Here is a 17,567-nt window from a genome sequence, read left to right as displayed (position 1 = left end):
TATGTTGCTGATTTTCACACAGATGTTACTTAGTAATGGCTCCCTAATTGCCATTAACTCTCCTTTAACCAGCAAGTCCCCAACTGGATGCAAAAATTTTATCTAGCATTAACCCATCTCTGTTGCCATTAAATTTGTCAAGGAGATCTCTGGTCCTCTATAGGCTCACAGGATTCCTAGACAACTTCTTCTACAGCCATTCAAAATGAAACTGGGATACTTTAATCATTTCATTATGGAATGGCAGTTCAGATGATCAATAATGATCCCAAATATCTGAATCTATTCTGAAGGACTTTTTATTTTTCCTAATCAAAAGTAGTTATTGAAAAAGCTTTACTTCGTATGATACAACAACGCTCATATAAAAGAAACAACTAATCCTCGCAAAACAAGGTTGTTGTAGTTATGAGGATCTAAGGCAACACTTTCCAGTTTACATTCAAACACAACTTAACTGAAGCTTCTCTTATCCAGAAGCTTGAACGCCTCAAACTACAGTGCTTTATAAATTTAATGGAAAAAGAAAGACTTCTGTCATGTTCAAGGGAGGAAAAACCATTCCCTGATTGCCATATTCTCAAGCAGAATTAAACAAGGTCTGCTGATGTTACAGTCACCATTGTGCACAATCTCTTTTAGCATATCTGCAGGGCTTTAAAATATACAGCACAGCCACGATTGCTCTTTTCACTCACAGTTTCTTTCCCTACAATGGGGCCATGATTCTGTACTTCTATCAACTGTGCCATCTATGCAATTTGAGAGAGTTCAGTACAGGGAATCAAATCAAAGTGCAAAATGAAAGGACTGTTTCTTTTCACAGTCAAGAACAAGTGATCATGGATGTAATCAAAATGCAAATGCATGGAGTTAAATCTCTGCAAATGCAGTTGTGATTGCTTAAACACCTTATCGATTTACTTAGCCTTTATGGCCTTTAGGCTTAGCCTTTATCCTGAATTTTAAATGATTCTCTGGTAACACTTCAGTTGCTTTTAACTATTTGTGTTGGTTGTTTCACTCGTTCCATGAGGGGAGGGAGACTGCACTGTGGCAGCAACTAGCCAGAGTGACACTGGAAATGAAGAGCTTGCACAGGTCATTGGCAAGTCTTTCAATGCTAGGTCACGGTGCAAGAGAATATAAATAATTGACTTGTATCATACTTAACTTAAACTTTTGAGTCATAAGGAAAGCAGGGAAGATGAGAAGCTTTGGTGACAAGCTTCACAGTTCTGAGCAGCTTTGAACTGCTAAATGTTGCAGGGGATTTGCAGGGGCTTTCTCAGCAGTGTAACAATACAAAACTAACTGGAATCATTTGTAGATTTTTAATTGATGCATTACTGTGAGTGACATCAGTTCTAATTGGGCATTAGGTCGTGTTTTCTAACACACTGGAAACATAAAAGAAGCAGTCCTCCTTTGATCCCCACTGGTATGGTTAAAATTTAATTTGTAGTTCTATTTTGCTTATGCTTCCACTGTTGCCCTGCTGTCCCTGGAGGAATGTGTCCCCAGAGCTTGTATTTAGATATCTGTATCCTTTAGCAACAAATTGAAATTAATATCCTGCTTTTGAATCCTGGAACGCTCTGGTCGAAATCCATTTCTATACCTCTGCCTTGGAAAAGGAGATTTAGAGTATCATGAGCCATTCCACGTGCACCAGTCAGGATTTCATGACCTTTCAGCTGATGCTTCTGGAGTCCTCACCATTTCTCAGCTCATCTCAAAACGTTCCTGCTCTTCTCAGTACAACACCTGCACAGCACAGAGTCTGCGTCTGTCCTGTGCCATCAGTTCAGCCACAATCTCAGACTTGGTTCAGAGCCAAGTGCAGCCTCCATTCTCCATATAACACAACAAAGAGTATTCTTAGAAATGAGACGGAGCTATGGAGGCAATATTAGCCTTCCATACTTTGCAGTAAACAACAAGCAAAGGATTGGCTAGCTGTCAGAATGTTACTATTTACAAATAAGTAAATGAATGCTTGTCATTAACACCAATTTCTGATGTTATGTACAAGGACAACTCTTTTGGAAAGTCAGTGTGTATTGCCTCCTCTTCTTTTGGGCTTTAAATATACTGTCTTGCTCAGTGAGGCCTTGAACAGAAGATAAAGGTGTGGAGTTTGATTAGTTGGATAATTTTTTTGAAAGCCACTACCAGCACCGAAATCAGTCTCACAATCATGCAGAGCTAGGAAATGTCAAAGCACTGCTTCATATAAATAAGCCATGTGAATTCCTGCTGGGATTTGCCAAATCTGGTTTCACTGAACTCAAGTAAAAAGTTATGATTCCCAACAGAAGAAAACATAATGTACTTTAAGCAGATGCCTCGCTACTGCTTTTGAGCACAGCTCCCTGGACAGCTTTTCTCCCCGGGATTCCCCAGAAGAGCTCACAAATGTCATTCTCCCTTGTTAATCTTTCCATGAAAAAATGAGTGGGAAGAGAGGACAATACTTACAGAATTGGACGAGACTGGAAATCTTCCTGGTTCATTCTTTCAGACTGGCGTATTTTCAGTATTTCTGTGTAACTGAGATTCTGAAGTTTGCTCTTGAATTGATCCAGAGAGCTAGGCTTGGTAGTGAGTGCTCTCATTATCTGTTCTTTCACTACCTGCATTACCTGCAGTTAACAAGGAAAGAAAAAGAAGCTGCGTTAACACTTTCTGTGGTTTTGTTTCAAATCTTATTCTGGGTCACGCTAAGGTTTGTAGGTGTAGAGGATGATTAGTACTATGTGATCTCTTAGAAAACTTTTCAGCAACTTTAAATAAGCCATCTTCTGACAGAGCATCACAGCCTCCACCAAAAGCTCATCTGCTCTGCAGGATTTTTTTGAGGGTGGTGAGGAGCTGCTGACTGGCCCATTGCTTTATCCCTTATGTCCAGAGGCAGTGGGCACACACTGGAACAAGGGAAACACCTTCAACACCCTTCAAACCCCTTCAAACACCTGGAAACCCTTTTTCACCCTTTCTGACCAAGCACTTGCATAGGTTGCCCAGGAAAGTGATGGATTCTCCATCCTTGGAGACACTAAAAAACCATCTGGGACATGGTCCTAGGCAACTGGCTCTGTGTGGCCCTGTGTGAGGGAAGGCTGACCAGATGACTTCCAGAGGTTGCTTCCAACCTCAACCACTCTGAGATTCCTTGCAGGTACGTTGCAGTCATACACAGTGAAGGAAAGAGAACTCACTTAAAGAGACCATTAGTCAGGGAAAGAGAGAGATCACTTTGCCAAGTATATTACAGGATTGCTTTTGAATAAAGGCCATAAACAATGCAAACCCAAAAATGAGGATGAAGGATGGCTAGGCAACAGCCATCTATTCTGCATAATAATTATTTTTCAGGACAAAACTGCTGAGACAGTTAACTGAGAATTTCTTGGATCTAGTTCAGATAAATACATATGAGAGATTACTTTTTCTCTCTCTCCATAATCCTAGACTCATTTCCTTGGTGATGGTGCAAGTCACACACTTTGAAATATTTATCTGATGATGTGCTTAAATTGGCTGAAAGAACAGTTTATCATACTCAGAAAGGTCTATCCCCCCCAAAGGCCAAAGCTAAAAACCACTAGGAAATGGTAACAGCCCCTTGGTATCAAAATGGTAATGACAGAAATCAACAGTTACACAAACAGAGGGCAAAGCTTTTTCCATGCTGTTAATTTCCCTTTATTCTTTCATCTTCACTATGCATCCTAAAACAGAAACTCACCCCCTCAGAGGTTCCCTAATAATTCTAAAACCTTCTCTTTTCATATAAATATTTAATTGTTTCACATGTGTTGCCTAACTCATTGCCTACACTGTTTTCTATTTTTGCTTCCTGAGACGTATCTTCTTTCTCAGATGCCATCTAAGCACTCGTCTTAGCTGTGCCCAGCAGGTGAAACTGAGCAACAAAAGAACTGAAGAATTACTTAGCTGGTCTACCAGTGAGAATTAGCTACTTCCCTATTGAAAGATGAACTCCTGACTGGCACCTGACTGCTCAGAGGAATTAACACCTCCTCGCCTGCATTCACAGTGCACTCATTAGTCCACACCAGCCCAAGTAAGAAAGCTGCTGTCACACCTCAGAAATGACAAGCCACTATAAAACCCAAAACAGCATTAACATTGATGGATCGTGCCCAACAAGGTGAGTGCCATAATCCTACTGGATTTCACTGGCTCTTGGTTTAACAGCTAAAAGCGCTTATGTAATGAAGAACGTGTCCACAAAGGAAACATCCTCAAAGGAACAGCAGGAAAGAGTGAAACAAATAATTCCAGTTGGATGTTTAAAAATATGTTCTGTCTTCCTCTTTGTGCCTTCTTGACAATTACTACCTATCACTGCTAATTAATTTTAAATATAAATACAATGCTGCAATCACTTACGCACGCATGTAATTTCTGTTTCATGAGTTAATTCATATATCTATACAAATCTGATTTTTTGTTCCTTACATACAGATTTAGTTTCCTAAATTCAGCGATTCACAGTAGGGAAGCTGTCTCTTATAAGAAATTTTTCTCATAAACAAATGGATAAACAAATGAATAAATAGTGTATTTTAGGGAATTGCATGCATAGGGATCTTTCCAGTCTGATCTCTAAACCATCCACATGAAGCAATGCTCATTCTTGCTAAACTCTGCAAAGAAGGTTCAAATTCAGTAGATTTGGAGCTCTGTCACTTATGCTTATTTGCAACACACTCCTCCGTAATAAACTTTTAGGGCTAACATGGAAACAATGAAAATTCCTCTTCTTTGCTGTTGTGTGGAAGGTCATTCACGGGGTACCATGAAAGAGCTTCTTGGTCTAGAGGCTGCCCTTGCTCTGAGAGAGAAGGTAGGAAACATATGCCCCAGGGCCAGCACGTAAGGGACAATCACGTGCCTTGTTGTGTTTATAGGCAACAGGATTTAACTAGCTGGCCAAAGTGTCAAAGCTGCTGACTGTAGTGAGTCCCCCGAGCATTTGGGAATCACTGCCAAGGATTTCTAATCTGTTCAATTTCCAGTGCTCAGCTGCCAGCCTCTGATTACTGCTCTCTGAGAGACAGATTCAACCTTTCCTCCTCGTGTACCTGACCTTACAATGAAATTAAAGCTATTCTCCACTCACTGTGATTGCACATAGACACTGTAGACAGTTGTTTCAATTACATTATGCTTTGCTACTCTTACTGAGAAATGAGTGTTTCAGAGGATGCATTTGCTTTAAATCAAGTACTTTTTATTTGATGACCTCTTCTATGGGTAAAAGAATCCAAGTTCTATGTTGCCCCTAAGACAGATAAATTCACTGAAGACATGAACAGAAAGACAGTAGGAAGAAACCAACAATTTTTTTTCAATTAAACACATAGGACTTTATTCCCCAGATTTTGTATCCATTTAATATATTTCAATAGCAAGTATCCTGCCATTATATGTTTTTCATTAAGCTATTTCAGTCTAGTTTGTTGTGTATTTTGCTTATTTGACCTCATCTTTGTCATATCATATTCTGACTACTTTGGCTTTCCAACATTTGCCCCCTCTCCTCTCTCTCTCTTGCCACGACAACTTTTGCCTGTGCAAACAAAGTCTATTCTTTCTGGATGGACCAGAGGACTGAACTGGGCTCTACAACAAGGGGTCAAAATAGAAAGAGTGAGAAATTGTTAATACCAAAACGAGCAGTTTATCAGGGCCAAACTCTACAGCAAGCTTCTCACTGACCTTATTTCAGCAGCTTGCCTACAGCTACAGAAAGCACAAGCCTCTCTACTCTACTCACCCCATACTGATGCAAAGTTTGCTCTAGTCAATAGACTAGAGAAGCCAGGCAGCCCTCTCAGACACCTACCATTAGCTTCCAGGATTCTGGAAATTTAAGTCGGAGCCTTCCACTCACCAGATATGTTCCTTCTACAAAGTCACAGCATCAATCTTTTCAGAACCACCTCCCCCCAGAACAGCCTGAAGGCCCAGATGTTCACAACAGCCCATCTGGGGTGTTACCCAAGGGGTAGTAGCTTTGCACTGAACAAGAGCAGGTTTAGATTAGGCATGAGGCAGGAATCCTTACTGTGAGAGTAACAGGCTCCCTGGAGAAGTTGTGGATGCCCCACCCCTGGAAGTGTTCAAGGCCAGGCTGGGTGGGGCTTTGAGTAACCTGGTTTAGTGGAAAGTGTCCCTGTCCAGGTGGTAGGGCTTGAGCTAGATAATCTTTAAGGCCCCAAATCATGCTATGATTCTCTGCTCTGTGGAGCACCAGACAGGAGATGAACCCTTCTCATCATTTCCCCACAATATCTATGTTTCACTTGGATAAGCCCTTTGATGTGCAATTTCAGCAGCAAGAACAAGTCTGGATGCCATCGGAGAAGCCTCTAAGTTGAACCTCTTGTATTTTGGGGCACTTGTTACACTGATTGCTGCTTGGATGGGTGACTCAGGGGGCTGGGTGTGTCAGCACGTAATGCTGACCAACTGCTATGAATCTTGACAGTTCACTTTCTCTCTGCACAGACAAGACTTAGATATAAATAACCCACATTACAAGGATGTGCTTAGCTCAGTGCTTTCCTGATTTGGCTCAACATTATCAAGTACTCCAAGGTGTGATTCCCCTACCTCACTGCAGCACATGATACAAGAGCAGCCACTGAACTGCCCTTCATCTGGAAACTCCTCTCTACATCCAGACTTGAAGAACCTGAGAAGTGAAAAGATTTAGGCCCTCATTCACTAGCTTTTCCACCTGACCATTTAAAAATCATCCAGCCAACAAACAGAGAATTGGGGGAAAGATATCTCTTTGCAAATTTGTTGTAAAAAAATCATACTTAGCTTCCTTCCTATCAAAATGTTTCTGAAAAAAAAAAAGTAGTTTGGTTAATACAAATTGAAGAATGCAGGTAGAAACATCATTTGGTGATTGAGATCCAGCTTGATCATTTCAGTGTCACAAAGAGATTTCCTTCAGTTAAATCCACAAGGCATGCAAAAACAAGGTTGTAGAATGAAATAGCCTAATCACTCTTAATGAACAGTGCTTACTGACAAAGGAGGCTGTAAAGAAAATTTAATTCTGAAGGGAAAGGAAACTATTTCAGTTTACCATCAGCCTGTCAACTCCTTTAATGAAAACTTTACATGTTTAATGTGTGCACCAGGTAATTTGAGGCATTTTTTAGACTGTTCCAAAGGATAAATTGTTATAACTAGATCAATGGTTATGTTTTCAAAGTACTCAGAAGAGTCATCCTGAGAGGCTTCAAGGTCCTTGGAAGATAATTTAATGGTGATTCCCCCCTCCCCCAGCCCCAATCTCCACATATTGCAGTCTGTGAATTCACTACACTAGTCTCTCAGTCACAGCCTGTACCAAACATTCATTCCACATTACTTTAGAATATTAATCTAAACATGCCCTCCTACACAAGCAAATTTAAACTCAGTGCTGGCACAATCTAACCATTGACAAGAGACTCCAAAATTCCAGACCATTACTTCTATTACAGTCTGTGTACTCTGGAATTACAAAAACCCCCCAGTTTTCAATCTTCTTAGCTATTCCAGAGCACAAGGACAGTTACTGTAGCCAGCAATAAAGAGGCAACTCTGAGCCGTCTGGATGTACGTAGCCACAGGAATAATTAAGTTGATTCATTTTCAGGAAGCAGGATGAGAAAGCAACTGTCAGAGGATTTAGCAGATATAAGCTCTGATACATTTTATCTCTTCATTTTTTTTTACAGAATTTAAAACCCATTGCAAGAAAGTTTGTGTTGCTGCAGTTTTGATTTGCCTTCCTTCCTTCCTTCCTTCCTTCCTTCCTTCCTTCCTTCCTTCCTTCCTTCCTTCCTTCCTTCCTTCCTTCCTTCCTTCCTTCCTTCCTTCCCTTCCTTCCCTTCCTTCCCTTCCTTCCCTTCCTTCCTTTCCTTCCTCCCTGTGATTGTAATTTTCTAGTATGATATTTTTCAGTCTGCAGAACAGGGACTTGAACCAGTTTTGATCAAGCTGAGCAGCCTGTTTCCACGCAGGATCAGGATCAGTATCCAGTTCAGCAGTGACTATCACTTTGCAGAACAAATGAGCACACCTAGCAGAAGTGATGATGGTGCTGAGAGATAGGAGATGTGACAGCAGTTCCACACAAGGTGTTTAGCAGGTCTGTAGCAGGAGTCAGAAAACCTGATGCTGCAGCAATACATCAAAGTGAAATCGTGTTCAGAGCCTCAGGACCCAAATAATTGCCTGCCCTCTGGTGAGGAAAAGAGGGAAGAGAACTTGGAGAGCCTGACCTTGCACTGGATTCCAAGACACAGAAGATCAAGTAATAAAGAAAGAAAACGCTGAAGATTAGTGATCATAACTATTTCACATTCCAGAGAACTTGACTTTTCTGATTTTTATTTTCCTTCTACTAATGAATCCCAGGTGTGGGAAAACAGACTGAAACCACTGAGTTCCTGGGAACTGATGGGCTGAGACTACTCTTAGTCCAAGACTATGGAAGACGAGATAGAGGGTTCTTTACATTCTTGTAAGAAGGATGGAATAAGAGCATCAGGGTCATGAGCACAAGACTAGTGAGCACAGTGAAACAGCGTGTGAAAAGGAGGCTGAGAAAAAAAAAAGGAAGGGGTCTGAGGAGTGCCTCCATATGAAGAAGCTGATGTAAAAAGTTCAGTTCCCTGCAAGAGATTCCCAGCTTACTGTGCTATTGCATGTGAGCACCTTGTAAATCATGCTCAGAGGAAATGGACCACTTATTGCTGAACTCCATCCCATCACATTGCTGGGCTCCTCCACCTCTGCAGGAAGGGTCTGTGGCCACAGCTTGACTTGGCACTTGACAAAAGCTCCTAGAGTTCTGTTAGCTGCACTGATTATTTTTCCCTTGGATACACAGATCCTGATGGAAAACCACTGGTTACCCATGGAGGCCTCCAGTTCTCTTTTAACATTATTATTTATTTTCTCAATTAAACCCAGCAACATTGGCAGAGGCTTTGGCTGGGAGCACAAACCATCTTGAAATTAACTGAGAAAAAGACAGTGAGCTGTCACAAAATTCCACCAAAGGTAATATGGCTAAAAGAATGGGCAAGAAGATGATTTTTACAAGGAATGGCAACAGACTGGAGTACACAAAGGAAAATGAAAGCAAGCTAGTAGAAACAGTGATACAAATATGGAAAAGTGACAGAGCAGGAACAAAAGTTTCAGTGGGGAGTATCAGCATGAGGATAATGCCTCTGGAGGATGGCTGGCAACAAAATAATTGAAAATGAGGACAGGTCTGAAGAAGAAAAGAAAAGTCTGTGATAGATGTTGTATTTCAACAGAAAATGAAGGCTACAGGAAAAGAAAAAATGGGATTTTATTAGAAGTTCAGTTAAATGGAAATGGGAAAACAGAGGGTAGAACATGGGGGAAATTATATATTTCTAAAATTATGGCTCAGGAAGCAGCTGACCAGAAGGAAATATTCCTTAAGGACTGGCCTGAGGAAGTTGAGGATAAAATTAATAGTAACAGAAAGGGATGTGAACAGCAGTCCTTTACAAACTTGAAATGTGAGTGGGTTTAGAATCATCATCAAAATACATACAAACACTCTCAATAATGTCTTCATTTTGATAAAAGACAATATGGAAGAAGTTCACTCTCTTCTTTCAGGACTAAAATCAGATGCCACCCAAAAATGCAAAGGTTCCATTTAAAACAATGCTAATCTAAAGACACAGGTGAAATACCATTTGCTTGGGTAATACTGGACTAAAATAGGAATGACTGATACACAGGAAACCTCTTCCTTGCATTAAGTATTTTCAGAAAACTATCTGCATCAGAAATAAGGAATAAAATTCTTCTCCTGTTTGTGCATTGTGCCTTGAGGTAGACAAAGCAAGAAGTAAGTGCTGTGTGACAGTGTTTCCACCACAGTAAAATGATATGCAAAGTTAATATGACAGCTTTTATAAACTTTCTTGTTAGTTAATTGAAGTCTTAGGTCAGGCAATATTACATTATTTCCCCCAATGTCTGACAACCTCCTTTGGCAAAATAAAACATGCACAAAATCATTTGTGGGTGGCATTTAATCCAGGGCTTTTCACAGACAAAATGTACTGATCTTCTCAAAGAAAATGTTAAGTGAGGAGAGGGGGGAAATGAGGAGATATTTGGATCCTTAGTCATATACTAACGTAATAATTAACATGTCAAATAATATGCTTGTAAATTCTAATGAAAAACAATATGAGAGTTACCCATGATTAGGAACATACATTTGGGTGCTGCTGCCCTTAATTACATTAAATGGCATACACTAAATGATTATTAACTTAATATATTGGCAAACTGCTGGTTCTACAGGAGGAAAACAAGGACAGGATTCTAACAGATAGCTTTTTCCCCCCTAGGAAAACATAAAAATCAAAGAGCTCAAGTTCTGGATATTAATGATGAATAAAAAAGGACTCTTTTAATTGGTAGAGAAATGGGAAAAATGGCAGAGCAAATTTTTTTTGAAAGCTAAACAGAAGGGTCTGGAATCATTGCTCAGTACATCTGATAAATGGATAAAACTGTAAAACCAACATTACAGCTTCATATCTTCCTATCTCCTTCAGCTGAGACAAAAACAAATAAAGGTGTGGCCAGCTGCACTGCTGGAAATACCTCCAGGCTCTTTCACCAGCTCCAACCACTGCGCTGAGGTCCCTCCTGTCCCAGTTATGAATGGCCACATGGGATTGCATGAGATGCAAGCCTGCCACTCTCCCTGCTTGTGTTGTCCTTCTCCTTGTCTCCAGTCAACTGCAGGGACCCTCCAGCCCAGTTTCTAAATGGAAGGGGAGCCAGTGCACCAGGTTCATGTTTTTTTAATACCAAGAGAAATGGAGTTCCTTAGTCACCTAAGTGACCAACAAATACACCAGCTAGCACAAAGCACCAGGAAATATGGGTACTGCTTCTCTGCCTTTCAGCTTCATCCGTCTCCTCCTTGCTAACCTTCTCCCAAATCTGTTAGACCTGGAAAATCCATCCAGCGTGTCCAAGAATTCCACTTGTTTTCAGTAGCAAATTCAGCCAAATTTCCTCATGAACATTTTTCATAGAGAAGATTTGCCTGTGAAAAATGTTCAATGATTAAACATTCTATATGCAAAAGCTCTGCAATTTTGCAAGCTTTGCTAATACCTATGTAGTACTTATGTAATACTTGCTATTCCTTCAGCAAGTCTGAAAGTTGGCCCACCACTCAAACAGTACAATTTCTTATTTAGTTAAAATTATCCCCTTACATTTATTCTGTTACATGAACAAAGGAAAAGAAAATATAAATAGGAGCTGGAAGTTTCAGCTTTTGTTTTCTGGACCTGACATAAGTGACTTCAACCATTTCATTGCTATCTTTTTATTTTCTTTCTTGTGTGTTTGTTTTGTTTTGGGCATTGCATTTTATTAGAAAAGTGAAACTTACAAAATTTCTACCTAATGAAACCATGAAAGACTGAAAATGTGGTTTTGGATTCAGTTCTTTGAGTTAGAAAGCTAAATTACATATTTAAGCTTTCCTGATGAATGTATAAACCCAATGTTTGGTATGCTCATGTTGGACTATTTCATTCAGACCCATTATTTGCATGCCCTTACAGTTAAGGTAAATGATCAGGCTGATCATATTGGAATTATGAAAAAGTCAGTTGTGCAGAGGTGCCATGCCTCTGAATGAGCCTACATGTTATTTTACATCATAATTTATAACAAAAGTAAGCTGTAACAATTCTTAGGTAAAGCCTTGTTTACATACTCATGTCCCTGAAGAAAAGTGAGCTGACAAACATGCCTACAGAACAACAATTGTTTGAGCACATCTCACATTAATAACTGTTTCAAGTTATAATTGCACTGTTATCAGAGATTCCAGTCTGTGCCACAATAATAAAAATAGCTGCATGAAATAGCTGCATGATTCACAGAAATACAAAAAGCAATGAAGAGGTTAAACCCATTGCAACTTGTGAGATGCTAGCAATAGATATTATTCTGTAAATCTGCTGCTCACAAATTACTGACTTGACAGATCATAATAAGTGCTGTCAGGACTATTACAAACCAAGATCTGCTTGGAACTGCCAAATATATACAAAATGTGTATGTCCAAGAGAAAGGAAGAAAGTGTTTTCATTGCCATTTTTAAAATGTTCTGAAATAATTGAATAATACCTTTGTTAAATACTGAATTTTTGCAGTCTAGTCCAATGGGATTCTTGCCGCAGGTAGGAATTACTGTGTTGGTCATATAAATAAGAACAACACATATTACTTTTCCTCCTGAGCTGTGGCACGTAACCAAGAATATAAGGAATTCAACAAGACTATTCTTAGAAGAAGAAAGTGCATAGATGACTTGTTTTGCCATACCTCATTTTAAGAACTGTAGTGGAATGGTTTATGGCTTCAGAAACCTGTATTTTTCATGGCTGCAAAGCAATCTTTTCTCCCCACAGATCAAAGGGAGTTTTTTTTGGGATCTACATGCAGTACTGGAAAATAAACTACTCCCCGGGACAGAGAGCAGTGATTTATATGACACCTAATACTAACACCGACAATTCAAAAGCATTCAGTCACCTCACTGTGATTACAAAACCAATCTGCTAGCCAGGGAAGTTGGGAATGGAACAAACTACTTAAGTTACTCAATGCTTTGGGAATATGATAGACTTCCACAAGCACAGGGAAAGGCATCCTCAGTTATTTGAAATCTCAACTAAAGATATATTGGTAATCATCAGAACTGGTCCCATTGCTCCATGCCCTTCACTACATGCATGGGAAGCATCTGAAAGAAATCACACTTTTTTCCCCCTCCAGTGAATACTATGTCAATACCACATTCTCAGTTTATTTTTTTCCCTTTCTTCCTTTCCCCCATACTAAATCAGAGCCTAAGGAATTTTTTTCTCACAAAAAGATTAAAACAAGATTGGCTTCAAGTTTACTTCCCACTATTGATTTGAAAGTACCAATGACATACACAGAAACACATCGATCCTGCCTAGGAGGCTAAAGAATGTCTTAAAACAGTGCTATTTCTAGTAACCAACTAGTGAGTTATGGGTGAATAAAGGCTTACAATCTTCCAGTAATGAAAGATCCTTTCTCTGATAACTTGAATACTATCACTGCACTTTTTTCCACACTGTCACAAATCACTGCACTTCTTTCCATATTGTCATTAATCCACATTTCTAATCAGCCAGCAGACTCCCACTTTCCCACAACTTTGTAATTATTTAATTATTTACTTTATGTGTTTTTTTTTTTGTGGGAGGAGATAAATTTAGAATTAATGTAAGATATTTGTTTTCCTTTGAAAGGTTAGATTCAGATTCTGTGCACTCCAGACAGCAGCAGACACAAAAAAAAACCAAACAAACAACAACAACAACAACAACAACAACAACAACAAAAGCATCACACTTATTGTGCCATTTCTCTACTCCCTCATAGGTGACTACAAAAAGGGTTTGCTTTGGTAAGTCTGCTCAGGTCCAGAAAGAAGAAGAAGCCAGATGGGAGATGTCATGCTAGAGTGAACATGGTAACATGGTCCAGGGGCACAGACATGGTGTGTCCAGACATTTGTTTCACATGTTGGTGACAAGGAGTCTAGAACTGAGGTCACAGATACAAGAAGGTTAATCTCTGTGTTGGTTCTTTGGCTCTATGGAGAAATTAGAGTGCAGAATGGCATGTGAGGCAATGCCAACAAAAACTTTTGTAAAACTTTGCTACTATTTTATCCTAGTAGAAGTTAGGCAGGAAGGGTGAGGAAACTCCTGTAAGGGAAAGATTGGTGGGAATGATGGAACCTTTGGTTCTGTGTATGAAGGGTTCACAAAGACAATATGGTAGAGACAAGGCACACCAGGTAGGAGAGGGCTGGTATTATTTGGGCTGTAAAGTCAGAGGAAGGAAATATTCAGGGAGGGAAAGGTGATGACAGCCTAACTTGGGAACGATTGTGTGAAACACATCTGGAATAAAATTCTGCCTGATTTTCAGGATAAAGGATGTAAGCATGGATGAAGCTGGCATCAACACAAAACAGGTGTTTTCTGTAAAACAAGATACACCCAATATTTAAGCACCTCATTCTTTTGGAGACTCCCACATCCTTTGTCACATGGAAAATGCATCAAGTGCAAAGGCTGTCGAGAACAGTCAGCCATCTCTGGCATTTTCTCTAAACAGACTACCCTTTTTGCTGGCTTTCCACTCAAAAATTTGCACTGGCCAGTATTTTCTGAGCAATCCCGAGTCTGCCCAGCAGAAGGCAAATGACTGCAGTGTCAGTCATTGCCCCACACGGCCACACAGCCAGTTCAGCAAGAGCAATATGCCTATACAAAATCCCTTCATGTTTTTATCTTCTCCTACTGCCTGCTACAGGCTAGGATTTCCCTGACCCTCCTGGCTTTTTTTCCCTTCCTTTTTTCCCCCTCTTTTTTGTGTTCAGCTGCAGTCCCAGGAGCATACTAAATGAACCCAAGTATCGCCACACAGGCGGCACGCAGAAACATGCGAGCTTCTATTAGAGAGACGGGCTGGGGGAAGGCTCATAAGGCTGCTATTATAGTGGGAGAGAGGGAAATAGCAGCTCCTGTGGCAGCTGTGAGGCGGGCGGAGTGCCCAGGGGCCCGGTGGCAAGGCGCGGTGAGCGCAGGATGGCCGGTTTCCATGGAGGAGTGAGCCAGGGAGGCAGGAGAGGGGGCTGGCTGCTGGCCCCCGGCATCAGGAGGAGCAACACCTCCTGGTATTTCACCTCAAGCCAACGCCCACGGCTCCAGGGGCCTCGGTTCAAATCTTACAGCTCCTGCTTCCTCGGTCTGGTCTCTGGGGGAGGACCGTGACTCAGAATGCATCGTGCTGTGCCTGGTGTGGTGGGTTGCGGTGATTTAAAGGAACACAAACTGCCAGGCCTGAGCTTTGAATAAATAAATAAATAATTGAGAATTAAAAAACCTAGCAAAGCAACACAGGCCCAAAGCTGACTGACTGGTGGCTTTTGGCACCCTCTGCTCTGCGAGAAGGCCCTGCAAATGTCTTTTGCACATCATTAACCTTTGCCAAACTAAACATCATCTTAGCCGAGCTGGTGTTGCAACTCACAGGCCACTACCTACCAAGCAGCAAAAGTGATGGCTGCTGGAGAGAGCCTATTCACAGCAGGGCTCTGCCAATTAGCAGTATTTTTCATAGAGGTAAAATAAGAATCTTCAATGCTGATCCAGTACTGATCAACACCACTGTATCCAAGCCCTGTATCAACATTTAGCTGGGGCACGTATTTTCTACCCATTGGAATATTACTGAATTAAAGTGATAGTAAATGTCTTCCTTTGCACCTTATAAATCATTTGTTCTTGTGAAAACAGCATGCACCTGCCTCATGTCAGGCTTTCTCTGTTGTGGAACGGGTAGAAAAGTATTTATTGCATTCAGTTCATGGTAAGACCACAAGATCCTTCCAAAATCTGTAACACACATCTGAGTTCATTAGATAGAAGAATTTATGTATGCACAAAGCCTTATTACAGCTTTGTTCCCATTTTTGTCAAAAGGAAAAAGGGGGGAAATGCTTCCTGTTAGAGTTTCTTGGAAAGGCAATAAACCATTCCAGTAGAAACCTCAGCTAAGTAGCATCTCTTTAAGACAAAAGAGCTCTGAAGTGAAAGCACAAAAGTTTTAAGAATAGCAAATGTTGCCATGTACATAAACTCGAGTCCTCAAAATTGCTACATGACACAGCCACCTCCACAACCAGCAGGACAGGATCCAAAATAGGTAAATATTTCCTAAGGAAAACAAAATTCTAGTTTTCTTATAGACTGTTCCCAGCAAACACTGCTCTTGATATAATTTCAGGGCTGCACTGCAACAAAGATGATTGGTGGGGGATTCTTAAGTTGCTGAGTACCAATGTCACTCTCCATCTCAGTGACGGCCTCCTGCCCTCCCTGAAGCCATGCTCTTCAGGCATCTGCAGAACATTGCTCATAAAACTCACCAATTCTGAGTCTCTGATACCCACGTAAAGAGCACAAGTGGTGATTAATTATCTCCCCCAACTACCTGCTCGCATTACTGACAGAGATAACACAGCACATTTGGATGTGAGCAGTTCCTAATAGTTAAAAAAAATGTTAAAAATGCAACCAATGGAGCAGAGCTACAGCCTCTATTAACCAAGATACAGTGCTTTCTGCTGAGGAGGGTAAAACAAGTCAGCAAATCCCTTGATTGCACACTGCCCCCAGAGCTCCTGGGCACGTGGATGTTGGAGGGATCTTGGTCCTGGGTGCCCTGCACCTGAAGCAGGCCATGGGATCTGGTGGCCATGGGAGGCCAAGGCAGTAGAGAAAACAGGTTGCCCAAATCAATGCAGCCTTTTTCAATACGCATGATTGGCTCCAATGGCTGCAAAGGAGAAAGATTTAAGAGGGCTGGAGTGAAGATCAGGGAAGTATTGCCGCTCTAACAGGTTTTGCTCGGGCAGCAATGAAAGCCTAACTTCACCGAGAGAGAGAAGAGCAGTGCAATTCCCTGTGGATGTGGAGAGTCTTCACCTGGGGACAAGTTCACAACAAAAAAATTCCTGGTTTACACTGGTTTCCAGTGCTTTCCACTGCCATGGATTGCCTATCAAAATGAGGTAACGAGAAGTCAGTGGGCCAGATTGACCTTTGGAGTTACTTTAATCAACATAATGACTAGGAAACCGTTTAGGTTCCTTTAGGTTTATGTTTCTTCTGCTTTCTCCACAAAGTAATATAAAACTTGAGGAGAGAGAAAGAAACCAAAGGATGGAAAAAAATATTTATGTCTGACAGAAACATCTGAGAAGTCCCACTGACACTGGACTTAGGAACCTAGTGAATGCTCTGTTCAAAAGTCAACATATTTGAAGAGACAGCAGGCAGTGGCTGAAAACCATCAATCAGCAGTCTATTGTATACAACCCTTTCTTATGTGTATGTATAGCTCTAGCATACAACAGGCTTCAATCCAGATGGCTATTGCTATACTTCAGTTAATTTAGATGTGTTTTTTCATTATCTCAAATTCTTGTCCACAAAAACAGTCCAGTAAATCTATTTTGAAAGGCTTTTGTTATCATAAGTTACTTTCTAGGGCACTTTATCTAAAGAAGTTGGATACTTCACTGAAAAAAATACAGATATAAAATTATAATCAACCTCCTCCTCAAAGCACTTTAAAAGAAGCCTTATTTATTTTTGGATTTTTGGAAGACTGCAGCCTACATATTATTTGTCATTTTAATCTCTGTGGCCGATTTGATAATTTTAATCTTTTTTCTTTTCCTGCTTGTGCCTCCAGAATGACTTCTTAAAATAATGGAAGCCACAAACCAGGAATCACCAGGAAAAGAAGGCATCAGGAGTATTTCCTCATTTTAAGACTAGAGCTACTTAGAGAATCAGTAACAAATTAGTGAAAGAACATCA

The 17,567-nt window shown here is 40.6% G+C and overlaps 1 protein-coding gene across 7 annotated transcripts in view; it reads right to left on the bottom strand.

Moving 5' to 3' along the window:
* ELMO1 (engulfment and cell motility 1) overlaps positions 1-17,567 on the bottom strand; it is a 304,523-nt gene that overhangs the window by 27,005 nt on the left and 259,951 nt on the right. For all 7 annotated transcript variants that reach the window (XM_063406486.1, XM_063406504.1, XM_063406491.1 and 4 more), the window contains one exon: positions 2,482-2,645. In XM_063406486.1, coding sequence (XP_063262556.1) covers positions 2,482-2,645 — 164 coding nt within the window. The remainder of the gene's footprint in view (positions 1-2,481; positions 2,646-17,567) is intronic.

This window comes from Prinia subflava, chromosome 1, assembly GCF_021018805.1.
Source record: "Prinia subflava isolate CZ2003 ecotype Zambia chromosome 1, Cam_Psub_1.2, whole genome shotgun sequence".
Classification (NCBI taxonomy): Eukaryota; Metazoa; Chordata; class Aves; order Passeriformes; family Cisticolidae; genus Prinia; species Prinia subflava.
The sequence above is the reverse complement of the archived record's forward strand: the minus strand, read 5'-3'. Positions and strand labels throughout refer to the sequence as shown.